Here is a 12,364-nt window from a genome sequence, read left to right on the forward strand (position 1 = left end):
GTCAGGCCAAGACAGAAGATTTAGGTGTCGTGGTTACGACATTGCTTGTAAGAACGAAATCTCTTCAGGAAAATACACACAATAGAAACGATGTAGCAACGCCGTTAATTGCAACGCAACATATATTTTTTCAATGACATGTTGGAATATAGGTAGGTACCTGTGATACTATCAAGGAGAGCCACATCCACTACCAGGTAGCCACAGTTCGAAACGATTGCGGGGACGCCACAGGAAACATGTTTGTTTGTTGACTTTCCAACAATTCAACTTCAAGGTCGCAACTTAAATACTGCGAAACTGCGCCTGCGCTCGCATATTTTGAAACAAACAGAAAAATTTGAGCAGATTCAATCGATTATTTGAACCGGCGCAAGACAACGCCTCAAGATGTCAATGACACCTAAGGACGCCGCCAAGCGACCAAACTCTCGTTCACGAACATCCAGACCTACGACTCCTCTCCGACCCTCGTCGCGATCTTCTTTTCGCGATTCTGCGCGTAGTGCTAGACACCATGATGCACCATTTCCCCTGAACGCATTCGAGCCAGCCTTTGCCGAGCTTTCAGATGCCATGGCTGACCTTGAAACGAATATGATGCACTTTCAGCTCATGCACGAGAGTCTGGCGAGATTTAGCGAGTCGTTCGCAAGCTTCCTTTATGGATTGAATATGAATGCTTTCTGTGTCGATTTTCCCGAGGTATGTCTGCATGGGTGGTCTATTCGTTATATTTCTACGGAAGCTGATATGATCGACAGGGGCCGGTTCCTGAATCCTTCCGTCGAGATAGAACCCGACAAGAGCAACCAGCCGTGACCCCATCGAAATCCGAGGCTGATGCAGAGATGACATTCATGTGAGCATCCCCCAGGAACTTTATTCAAATCGTTTTCTAACTGTTGCCAGGACCACGGATGGATCGTTTGTCGAGAATCCACCAACGACTACCAAGACATCCAAGTTCACCACGCCAGAGCCTCCAAAACGACAATCACGTCTACCTGCAGCTCCAGGTCGAGGAACAACGGCGCGGGGTAGATCAACACGGGGAGTCGGACGAGGCCGGCCCAGTGGGCTTGCCAGGGCGCGCGGTCGAGGTGTGCGATGAATATGATATGGTAGTCAACAGAAATAAACCGAAACGCCGTTTACGATGCCAAGAAGATCAACCCTAGCTCCGATACGCCCCCAAAAGCACCAATCGCCTTTTCAATTCTCTATGAAAGACATCGAGATCGTGCACGTTCAAGCATCCATGGCAATGTCGTTGTCTCCGTCGGCAAATGTGCGTTTCTGGTCGCCATTGTCTGTCCGCAAGCCGACAGCGGCCTCGGCCTCTTCCTGAGTGTAAGGTCCTTCGGCGATCTGCTTGACCCTGCAGAAGAGTTAGTTTACGTACAAAAGACCAGAATATATACTCATTGTTATTAGAAGGAGCGTACCTTCGCTTGTGAGGCTTTCCCTTCTGATGCGAGACTAGAGTAGAACCCGTATCAAACCACTTGGAACACTCGACGCAATAGTGGCGTCCAAGACCAGGAAGATCCTCGGCAGCCTTGGTCTCCATGAATTGCTTCAAGTGCTTAGGTGACAGCATATCGGCCTTGACTTGGTCAACATCGCGAGTCTTGCGTCGGGTCTTGGTAATCGTTCGCTTGTTGGTGACACCCATATTTTCTGTGTGATGGAGGAATTGGGAAAATTCGAGTATATGTCGTCCGGTGTGCTTTCTTTGTTTCTTCCAGTTCAACGCCTACCTAGCTGGGTAGTGGAGGTTGGCGATTTTCAAAAAAAGTTTTGGTGGAGATCGGGCAATCAACTGATAAGATGCGGGGCTATAAAATGCCCACCACGTTTGGTGAGTGGTTGCAGTTATGATGCCAGCCACAGCATCCAACTGGAGTCAAGGGTCATGATAAAAAGGTCCTTCCCTGGGTTCTTGTTCGCATATACTCCATGTACCATTTCAATCTGCATAAGAAGCCTGATAATCTCCTTACCTAGCTGAAAGTAATGAGCCATGGAGTATGTAAGGCTCTTCTTTTACACCAGTTCCATGTGTTGGGCACAGCCACATGTCCAACTACCTATCATGCGCAGGGCGATTGATGATGGACTTGGAAACACATGGTAGACAGCGGGGTCTGGGGCTCGGCTCCAGGATTTACGTCGCTAATGAGCAGACATCAAGTTTAAAATGATTCCACAGAAAGTTTACAAGGCTGAATGGGTGTTCTTGTTATCATCTAGAGCGTATAGTCAAGGTGAGTGTGTCGGGGCCACATGGATGTTAATGGTCAGTACCTGTCCTCAGGGTATCAGAAAAATTGACCGCTAGGAACATAAGAGACAAAATTATTAGACCAACTTATGCTGCTTAGACTAGGGTTCTTAGACTACTTATTTTTATATCCTAAGACTTGAGAGGCCAACTTTTCTGCTACCCACTAGCCTGTTCACCTTGCAGGTCCCACGAGGGACGAGGTTGCGAATCAGTAGTGCATGCGATTGACAGCCGGTAACAAAGAACGGCAGCAGCCCCAAGAACAGGCAATACCCGCGGGTCGGAATTACATGATGACCCCCCTCTCCTCTGGAGAGGGGTGAGATAACTCGTAACTACGTTTTAACTATAACTAATGTCACCCCATAGAAATCAGTATGAGGTGACAAAAATATTAGGTCTGTTAGAAATGCCCTTATCGGCACTGTAATACTGTGTAGCTATTATCTTATTACCTTATACTAATTACTATAGGTTGACTGACATTGGTTATAGTTAGTATGCAGTCATGAGTTATTTTACCCACTCTCCTCTGGAGAGTGGGTCGGCCTAGTTCACAACTCAGACCCACGTGTAGGTAATCGTCTTGTCTGCTATTGGACAACATGTATGGCCTGGGCGGTCTGCGGCATGATTTCTGGCAGAAATACAGTCGGGAGATGTACGCGCAGGGGCCTGAGGGGGGGGTAGTTCGAGAACTTCATCTTTGCGAAGGAACCAAGGTTTACAACTTTTGACCATATTTCTCGGTGACCGAGCACCAAGACCTCGGGCTTTCGCATGTGCGAAGAAGATATAGCGGCGACCGAAGGCAAAGCCGCTGGTCCGAGGCTCCGCCGTAGTGAAACCCTACAAAGCGAGTCAATTTGATGGTTTATTTGATGGTTTATACAACGTTTAAAAAAAAACAGGTTGCCTCGGTGCATAAACGCAACCTTAATCTCGCACAATACAAAATCACTCCTCAGCAGCCCACATCCCCTTCTTCCTTCTTCCAACGCAACCAAAGAAAATACCACTCTTGACTTGACCGACGAGTCTCGAAAAACCGACTTGTCAGTTAGCTTACCATGCTCGCTACCCGCCAGGTTCTGGGCAACATGTCCCGGGGCCGCGCCCTCGCTGGCGCTGCCTCTGGCTTCCGCCGCATGGCGACCGTCTCAGACAACCCTCTGGACAAGAAGGTAAGCTCAAAAAACCATCTAGAGTTGTCTACTTAATCCTGCTACCTGCACTTTGGTTTCTTGTATACCCGCGTTCATCTGCGCAGGCTCAAGACGTCATAGTGCATTGGCCAGTTCGGCTGTCAATCCGCCGTCTTTACCGAGGGGCCTGCTCAACGCGCCAATTGCAACTTGATTGCACCACGGCAGTGAAGCAGCAGTTGTGGAAATGGACAATTTAAAGATGCAAAACACTCAGAAGGACAACTCACTAATTGGCTCTGCTTGTACAGGTCCGCCAGAACAACTGGGAGGAGGGTAACTACATCAACTACAAGAAGATGTCCGAAAACCTTGATATCGTCCGCTCTCGTCTGAACCGACCCCTGGCTTATGCCGAGAAGATCCTGTACTCTCACTTGGCTGATCCCCATGGTCAAGATATTCAGCGTGGTCAGAGCTACCTCAAGCTGCGACCTGATCGTGTTGCTTGCCAGGATGCTACCGCTCAGATGGCCATCCTCCAGTTCATGTCTGCTGGCATGGACAAGGTTGCCAACCCCACCACTGTCCACTGTGACCACTTGATTGAGGCTCAGGTCGGTGGTGCCAAGGATCTTGCTCGCGCTGTTGACATCAACAAGGAGGTTTACAACTTCCTTTCCACTGCCTGTGCCAAGTACGATATCGGTTTCTGGAAGCCCGGTTCCGGTATCATCCACCAAATTCTTCTCGAGAACTACTGCTTCCCCGGTGGTCTTCTTATTGGTACTGACTCTCACACTGTCAATGGTGGTGGTCTTGGTATGGCCACTATCGGTGTCGGTGGTGCTGATGCCGTCGATGTTATGGCCAACCTCGACTGGGAACTGAAGGCCCCTAACGTCATTGGTGTTAAGCTGACCGGCCAGCTCAACGGCTGGACTGCTCCTAAGGATATTATCCTCAAGGTTGCTGATATCCTCACTGTCAAGGGTGGCACTGGTGCCATCGTCGAATACCACGGCCCCGGAACCGATGCCATCTCTTGCACTGGTATGGCTACTATTTGCAACATGGTATGTGACTTCTGTTCATTGGACTACTAAAGGCTTGCTAACATTGCACAGGGTGCTGAAATCGGTGCCACTACCTCTGTCTTCCCCTTCAACGATCGCATGTACGATTACCTCGCCGCCACCAAGCGAAAGGAGATCGGTGACTTCGCCCGCTCTTACGCCCACGGCCTCCGCCCTGACGAGAACGTCGAGTACGACCAGCTTATCGAGATCAACCTCTCTGAGCTCGAGCCCCACATCAACGGTCCTTTCACTCCCGATCTGGGAACTCCCATCTCCAAGTTCAGCCAGGCTGTCAAGGAGAACGGCTGGCCCGAGGAGCTCAAGGTCGGCCTGATCGGTTCTTGCACCAACTCCTCCTACGAGGACATGACCCGTGCTGCTTCCATTGCCCGTGATGCTCTCAACCACGGTGTCAAGGCCAAGTCTGCTTTCACTGTCACTCCTGGTTCCGAGCAGATCCGCGCCACCATTGAGCGTGATGGCCAGCTCCAGACCTTCGAGGAGTTCGGCGGTATCGTTCTTGCCAACGCTTGTGGTCCCTGCATTGGTCAGTGGGATCGACGTGACGTCAAGAAGGGCGAGGCCAACTCCATCATCTCTTCTTACAACCGTAACTTCACCGGCCGAAACGACGGTAACCCTGCCACCCACTCTTTCGTCGCCTCTCCCGATCTGGTCGTCGCCATGTCTATTGCTGGCTCCCTTCACTTCAACCCTCTCACCGACACCCTAAAGGATAAGGATGGCAAGGACTTCAAGCTTGCCCCTCCCACCGGTGATGGTCTCCCATCCCGAGGTTACGACCCCGGCCAGGACACTTACCAGGCCCCCCCCAAGGACCGCGCCAGTGTCAATGTTGACGTTGCCCCCACCTCTGACCGTCTTCAGATCCTAACTCCTTTCAAGCCTTGGGACGGCAAGGACGCCAAGGACATGCCCATCCTGATCAAGGCCAAGGGCAAGACCACTACTGACCATATCTCCATGGCCGGTCCCTGGTTGAAGTACCGTGGTCACCTTGACAACATCTCCAACAACATGTTGATTGGTGCCATCAACGAGGCTAACGATGAGGCCAACAAGATCAAGAACTACACCACTGGTGAGTGGGGCGCTGTTCCCGCTGTCGCTCGCGACTACAAGTCCAAGGGCATCAAGTGGGTTGTCATTGGCGACTGGAACTACGGCGAAGGCTCTTCTCGAGAGCATGCCGCTCTTGAGCCCCGTCACCTTGGTGGTCTTGCCATTATCACCCGCTCCTTCGCTCGTATCCACGAGACCAACCTCAAGAAGCAGGGTATGCTGCCCTTGACCTTCTCTGACCCTGCCGACTACGACAAGATCCGACCTGATGACAAGGTCGATATCCTCTGCACCAAGCTCCAAGTTGGCAAGCCCCTCCCCCTCGTTGTCCACCCTGCCGATGGCAGCAAGTCCTTCGAGGTGCCCCTCTCTCACACCTTCAACGAAGCCCAAATCGAGTGGTTCAAGAACGGCTCCGCCCTCAACACCATGGCGAAGGCTACCAAGAACTAAAGAAAGAAAGAAACAAAGACGAGAATATTTTTGGGTCACAAATGGCGTACATCCTGATGCTCTCATGTTAGGTTTTGAGAGTAGGCAGTAGAGGAATTCTTTACATAATTGTAGCATGCTTTCATTAGTTGTAACAAAATTCAAAATGTTAAGTTTAAAGACAAAGAGATGCTCATGACAATATTACCCTACAAGCTCAATCAACATCAAAAAGTAAAGACAGTAGGAAGCTTGAAATACTTGTAAAATTATATGTGTCTTAGTACCTACTAGACTAGGTAATTGTCCCAAGCATAAGGGCCAGAATTAGTAGGTCAATCCATGCTGCTTGGATCAGATTTCCTTACTCATTTGTTTTTATAACACAAGATTTATGAGGCCAAATTTTCTTTTCAACGAAATTGTAACGTCTCCAATCAACACGGAGTTGTGATTGTCAGTACTTTGGTAGTAGTTATATGAAGGAATGCCCTTCCCTGAATTTCATCCTAGTGCTTGAGGTACATGGTGGCCGTGCACGCCTTAGTTGTCACGTGTACCTCTCAGCCACATCTCGACTGCAAGTGCCTGTTGTCCAGTTTCACTTGGCGATCGTTCTGCGAAAGACATTCAGGGCGTGGAAGTGATTCTGGGTTTGAATCGTGGTTCATTATTCCTGCATATCTGCAGAAATCCGCATTGTCCCTTTTCGGTCTGTCTGCTTCTTGCCGACCTCCTGGGAGTTTTCGGTTTCAATACTGTACCGACATCTGTTCATTCCTTCGAACCACCTACTACTGGCCGGCTGCTCCGAGTAGCGCCAATCGATAAAGATGCGACCTCGTCTTCAGAACTTCAACGCTTTACGGGCTCGATCGTACCTAACAAGACTGCCGCTATTCACTCGACTTATCGTCCTCGCTATCATTGCTCTTTCAATCGCATCGCTGCAATCTGTATGGAACTTGCGAGAATGGGGCGCTCTCATTCCTGAAGAGATCAGCATTACAAACGGTATTGTGAATCGCTTTGTATAGAACGTGGACCTGTGCTAAACAGAATTTGTTAAACAGCATATCGACTATCGACATTCCCATTAATACACCTCAACGTCATCCATGCGATCCTTAACCTTCTGGCGCTTACCCCTCTAATGGAGCGATTCGAGACTGAGCACGGCACCCTGACATCTCTTGCCCTATTCTTTGGACGTAAGAAAGCCGAACGTGCTAGAACAATAGGAACTGACTGTTTTTGTTGTAGCATTGACATCTATACCCGCCGTTGCTTATGTATTGATCGAGCGATGCATATTCCGAGCAAACCATGGGGTTCTAGGAGCCAGGTACGTGGTCATGAAAACACTGGCTAAGCCGTTGTTAACGATATATGTGTAGCATGTGGGTGTTTACTCTGCTGGCAATGGAGTCTATTCAAACATATAAGAGCAACCCACATTTTGTCATTGGCTCCGTCAATATCCCAACATGGACAACTCCTTTAATCATGAGTTTGGTTGTAGCCGCATTGATCCCTGGAACAAGTCTCTTGGGCCACCTTTGTGGCATCGCCATTGGATATGTTGGTAAGTTTTCACCACTGTATTTGCTACGCCTCGCATCCTAACACCTGGAACAGCTGGCTTTGGCTATGCCAAGCTACTTGCACCCCCAGAATGGGGCCTTCGATGGGTTGAGAACCGACTCAATCTTCTTAAGATTCTCCCGCACTATGTTAGCATTGACAAGACAACATACGGCCGATTCGGCGTACTGCCTACAACTAACCGTCCGGGCCCTAGTGGAAGTGCTGCAACAGAGCTTGTCGGCACGACCCAGCGCCTTGGGCCATAGACGGGAAACATGATGCGTGGGCGCTCTTCCATAATTGAGCAGCAGCGCGATGGTGCCTGCTGCATACTCCTTTTCCGATTTGTAATATAGAAGGTCATATTTCTCAAAGCATTTCATATGTCATGATCAGGCGCAGCGAACAATACAAACGGGGTGAATGGGCAGATGGGTTGTGGTGTAGCTACCTATTTATGCTGAATCTTGTTACCAATAATTCTGGATATCGATTCTAACGTTGATGGACGAGATGGAGGAGAGTTGGGAATTGAAGTCATGATCAATCACATAGAAGCACGTACTTGATGCCATATGTCATTATCTTTACCTATGTTTAGATGTTAATTGTTGACTAGGTGCTCAAGGTTCTTTCACTCTGTACCTTGATATTCGTTGAATTTTCAATCTTCAATGTCCAACAGCATTGATAACAATCTACAATTTACAGCAGACTTAGATCGACACGACCCCCAGTAACCGCATAGCCTGCCCCGCATGCAGGCCCCCTGGCTCGGGAGCTTTGCTCGTAAGAGGTAAGCTGTCATGAAGGTACGTACTTTTTTTAATGATTGAATGGATCCCGATTGTTCATGACAACTTCAACCTTTAATTATCGAGGAGACCAAGTCTTGTGTCGCATAGATATTGGTTTGATCATGTCGCGACTTCTTTGTAAGTACTTAAAGACTATAGATAAACATACGCTTTACGAACCCTCAACGCTAATGCATTTGCTCATAGCATCGGCGCTCTCGCTACGTCGCGACCCTCGTATCCTGAAGCTACCCCCTTACTTGTCCTTCCTCTGCATCGCGGTTGGTGTGATCTGGCTGTTTCTTCTGCCCCTGAACGAATACTCGCGGCGAACATATATCTCTGAGAACGCTCTGCTACCTGGACAAGTCCATACGTATTTTGGAGGAAGCGAGCAAAATATCTTCCGCGCATACCGCCACGAGGTTGATGATGTTGTCAACAAGAGCAATTACGAGTGCGTTCTGAACTTCACAATGATTCAATTGACCCAATACTGACACAACTCGCTGTGTTAGAGTCAACGATAGGCTGGACAAGATCCTGACCGGTGTCGGACTCAAGGTTGGACGTCAGAACTACACCTACAACTCGGCTGGCCATGAGTACTCAGGACAGAACCTCTATGCCATTTTGCAAGCCCCCCGCGGTGATGCTACAGAAGCTATTGTCTTGGTTGCGGCATGGAAGAATGTTGAGGAACAGCTCAACCGTAACGGCGTGTCTCTCGCTTTAACTCTTGCCCGTTACTTTAAACGTACGCGCCCCCGAAAGACTCGAGAAACGAAATAGGGGCTAACAATTACAGGCTGGTCCCTGTGGTCCAAAGATATCATTCTCGTATTCCCACCTGATAGCAAGACAGGGACACAGGCTTGGGTAGACGCATACCATGATGCCCACAATCCTGACCTCGTGGCCCCCCTACCTCTCAAGTCCGGCGCTCTCCAGGGTGCTCTTGCTATCGATTACCCCCAAGAGCAAAGCTTCAAGTCTGTGTACATAATTTACGACGGACCTAATGGGCAGCTTCCCAACCTCGATCTCATTAACTCTATAGTCAATATTGCTGGTGGCCAGATGGGTATCAGCACTTCTATCCAGAAGATGACAGAGCACACGGGCACTTACCCCGATCGCTTGCAGACTATGCTTCGTGGTATGCTTAACCAAGGCCTCGGCTACTCAGCTGGTGCTCATAGTAACTTTATCCCTTATCACGTCGATGCCGTTACTCTTCAGCCCTACGGTGAAGGATGGCATGATGAAATGGCTATGGGCCGCGTGATTGAGGGCTCATTCCGGAGTTTGAACAACCTGCTTGAGCATCTGCACCAAAGTTTTTTCTTCTATTTGTTGATGCAGACTGACCGGTTTGTCAGTATTGGAACTTACCTTCCGAGTGCTATGCTGATTGCTGCCAACTTTACCATCATGGCCATCTCTCTTTGGGTAAAGAGCGGCCAGACGCCAGCAACAGAGAAGTCCAAAGAAAAGGACTCGGCCACCTCTGTCGATGCGATACAGGCTGGAAGAGATTTGTTTGTCCCACTAGGTGTCGTTGCTGTCTGCCAAGGCCTCGCAGCCGTGCCTCTATACACCTTCAACCATCTTCCTGCCAGTGTAAGTATATCTACTAAATCGCTCTAAAACACAACACTGACAATGTTTAGTTGCTCTCTCCTGCATTTGCCGGCTTCTCCGTCGTGTCTGCCATCCTTCCCTTCGCTATCTCTCGCCTCTTAACGCTGTTCACCAAGCCCACCATTCAGCACTTCCAGCTCACAAAGTCTTTCTCTTTGCTCGTTCTAGGAATGTGCCTCTCGACTCTGGCTACGCTCAACTTCTCTCTCGCTTTCCTCGTTGGTGTGCTATCTAGCCCATTAAGCTTTGTCCAGCCTGTCAAGAACCCAGCCCTGCGCTGGTCTTTGGCAGGATTGCTCAACATTGTGGCCCCGCCCACGGTAGTGTATGCTGCAGCCCAACTCTGGCATATCAGCATAGCAGACCTGTTAAAGGAGGCAAGCTTCGGGTGGAATGTTTGGGGTATGTATACGCCAGTTGTGGTTTGGTGTCTATGGTGGCCTGCTTGGCTCGTGGGCATGGTCAACGTTTTTGGAGAGGTCGCTGCTTGAAAGAAACCAGCAGGCGGGCGGACTGGCAAGCTGTAAAATATCGCATCCATAAGAGATAACATCTGCGGAGCTGCAGGATTTACTTTTAGGCTTCATAAAGTGACTCTGACACCGGGTGTGAAATAGACATACTTCATTCAGAATTAAGAGTCTTGCTCTGGGTAAAATATCATCATCTACCTATAGAGAAGTTTCTATCTGTCTATACTGTACACATGGGTTCGTTTTGATGCCGCCTTAAACACTCTTGCCAGTTGCATGTCCTATGCGGCCCACACATCCTTGCCAGCCGACTCGATCCAGTTACCGAGTTGGTTGACGCTTGAGTCCCAGTCAAGTAGTCGCTGACGCATCGCGGCAATCTGCTTCATGTCGAGTACCTTGGGTTGAACCCAGGTGATTTGCGCAACACCATCTACCTGGTCAATGGTGCCTCGCAGCAGACCAAGGCTCAGGGCCTTCATGATGAGATGTTCAATCTCCTCGGGACGAACCTTGGTTTCTTGAGCAATAGTGGCAAAAGTGAGGGTGCGGTCATGGGGAGCACGACGGAAGACGGCCTCAGTGAGAGCAGAAAGGTAAATCTTTTGACGAAGATGCGTCGAGTTGCTCTTGAGAAGTTTGTGAGAATCGATTCGATCCGACAGTTGATCGTAAGCTGCAAGATCGCCACGGTTGAAGGCAAAGAGCAGATCTCGCATCCAAGAGTGCTCGCTCTTGGAGAGGACGTCAAGAATAGGATGAAGGAGAAGTTCTCCAAAGTTGTAGATGCTTGTCGAGACGAGAGCAGCAATGCTGAGGTGATAAGCCCGCTTGTGTCGCTCGTCGGGGGAAAGCTCGTTGATATCGATACATGCCAGGTAGAGAAGGGCAGTGCGGTAGTAGTTGGAAAAGTCCATCTTGCGCTGACAGAAGGGTTAGCGGGGTTCCTCAAAGACGTCCCAAGTTCTAGGATCAGAGCCGGAGTTTTGGTGTTCATACCTGGTAGTAGATGGCGTTGGCATCGTAGAAAGCAGCGTGGACAACATTCTCGACAGAGTCGAACGAGTCCAGTATCCTCTCAGCTGTGTCAAGATCCTTACGTGCTCCATCTAGTTCCTCCAAGTCTAGCTTTGCTTGGGCGACGGCAACCAAAGCGAAGACGTAGGCATCTTGAGAGTTCTCGTTGTCGACCTTCTTCGCGACCGATTGCAGGAAAGAAAGGCGCTCCTCTTCCTCTATAATAGCCAAACATCATCAATCAGTAACCCGCCGATTTCGGGCATGTTGCAGGGGAACCTTACCATCGCACTCTGTTGCTGCCTTCAATGCTAGGTCCACAAGCTTCAGCTGATTAATTTTATCGGCAAACTTGAGAATAAAGACTCTGTAGAATTGTAGCCTTTGGGGGGCACTCTCGGGATGGCTGAAGAAATCGATGAGGGCATCAGTAAGCTGGTGCCAGAGCTTTCGTTCCCAGAAGTTCTCGAAGTCGAGAATGAGAGGCTGCAACTCTTCGGGAGCTTCATCGCGCTGCTCGGAAAGAAAGTCGGCAATAGCGTCGTTACTCATGTTGGCGGTTATGTATGTGATGTCGTTGGAATCGGAGGGTATGGGTGACGTGCACAGCTAGCTAGCTTGCCTGCCCTTTCGGTTCGTAGAGTATAGCTTTGCTGAGCCAAGGGTAGTCTTTCTAAACGGGTTTCATAAAATATCGTGTTTCTGCCCTTGTTGAGTCGATCGTGATGCCGTTGGGAAGTCGTCGCGATGATCGGTGAAAGTGATATGTTTGTGAAGGTCGATACCTACTACTATGTTACTGCAGTGGAGATAGAGG

The 12,364-nt window shown here is 49.4% G+C and overlaps 6 protein-coding genes across 6 annotated transcripts; 4 read left to right on the forward strand and 2 right to left on the reverse strand.

Moving 5' to 3' along the window:
* Window positions 1-313: 313 nt before the first annotated feature.
* On the forward strand, window positions 314-1,437 carry FGSG_07951 (uncharacterized protein). Its single transcript, XM_011329494.1, has 3 exons — window positions 314-705; window positions 765-862; window positions 913-1,437. The coding sequence occupies exons 1-3, from the start codon at window positions 391-393 to the stop codon at window positions 1,112-1,114; spliced, it is 615 nt and encodes a 204-aa protein (XP_011327796.1). The 5' UTR covers window positions 314-390; the 3' UTR covers window positions 1,115-1,437.
* On the reverse strand, window positions 1,252-1,678 carry FGSG_07952 (uncharacterized protein; the record flags this gene model as incomplete). Its single annotated transcript, XM_011329495.1, has 2 exons — window positions 1,252-1,381; window positions 1,449-1,678. The coding sequence occupies 2 exons, from the start codon at window positions 1,676-1,678 to the stop codon at window positions 1,252-1,254; spliced, it is 360 nt and encodes a 119-aa protein (XP_011327797.1).
* A 1,682-nt stretch (window positions 1,679-3,360) lies between these two features.
* On the forward strand, window positions 3,361-6,234 carry FGSG_07953 (aconitate hydratase; the record flags this gene model as incomplete). Its single annotated transcript, XM_011329496.1, has 3 exons — window positions 3,361-3,474; window positions 3,747-4,511; window positions 4,563-6,234. 3 exons carry the CDS (start codon window positions 3,361-3,363, stop codon window positions 6,048-6,050), a joined length of 2,367 nt encoding a protein of 788 aa, XP_011327798.1. The 3' UTR covers window positions 6,051-6,234.
* Window positions 6,235-6,651: 417 nt separating this feature from the next.
* On the forward strand, window positions 6,652-8,150 carry FGSG_07954 (rhomboid protein 2). Its single transcript, XM_011329497.1, has 5 exons — window positions 6,652-7,043; window positions 7,103-7,240; window positions 7,293-7,374; window positions 7,427-7,614; window positions 7,668-8,150. Exons 1-5 carry the CDS (start codon window positions 6,863-6,865, stop codon window positions 7,880-7,882), a joined length of 804 nt encoding a protein of 267 aa, XP_011327799.1. The 5' UTR covers window positions 6,652-6,862; the 3' UTR covers window positions 7,883-8,150.
* Window positions 8,151-8,468: 318 nt separating this feature from the next.
* FGSG_07955 (uncharacterized protein) lies at window positions 8,469-10,716 on the forward strand. Its single transcript, XM_011329498.1, has 5 exons — window positions 8,469-8,551; window positions 8,621-8,870; window positions 8,932-9,170; window positions 9,222-10,036; window positions 10,087-10,716. Exons 1-5 carry the CDS (start codon window positions 8,536-8,538, stop codon window positions 10,546-10,548), a joined length of 1,782 nt encoding a protein of 593 aa, XP_011327800.1. The 5' UTR covers window positions 8,469-8,535; the 3' UTR covers window positions 10,549-10,716.
* FGSG_07956 (uncharacterized protein) lies at window positions 10,708-12,356 on the reverse strand. The gene is made up of 3 exons (XM_011329499.1): window positions 11,832-12,356; window positions 11,530-11,765; window positions 10,708-11,453 (listed from the first exon to the last, which is right to left on the reverse strand). The coding sequence occupies exons 1-3, from the start codon at window positions 12,097-12,099 to the stop codon at window positions 10,812-10,814; spliced, it is 1,146 nt and encodes a 381-aa protein (XP_011327801.1). The 5' UTR covers window positions 12,100-12,356; the 3' UTR covers window positions 10,708-10,811.
* Between the last annotated feature and the right edge of the window lie 8 nt (window positions 12,357-12,364).

The sequence above is a fragment of the Fusarium graminearum genome, chromosome 4 (assembly GCF_000240135.3).
Source record: "Fusarium graminearum PH-1 chromosome 4, whole genome shotgun sequence".
Taxonomy (NCBI): domain Eukaryota; kingdom Fungi; phylum Ascomycota; class Sordariomycetes; order Hypocreales; family Nectriaceae; genus Fusarium; species Fusarium graminearum.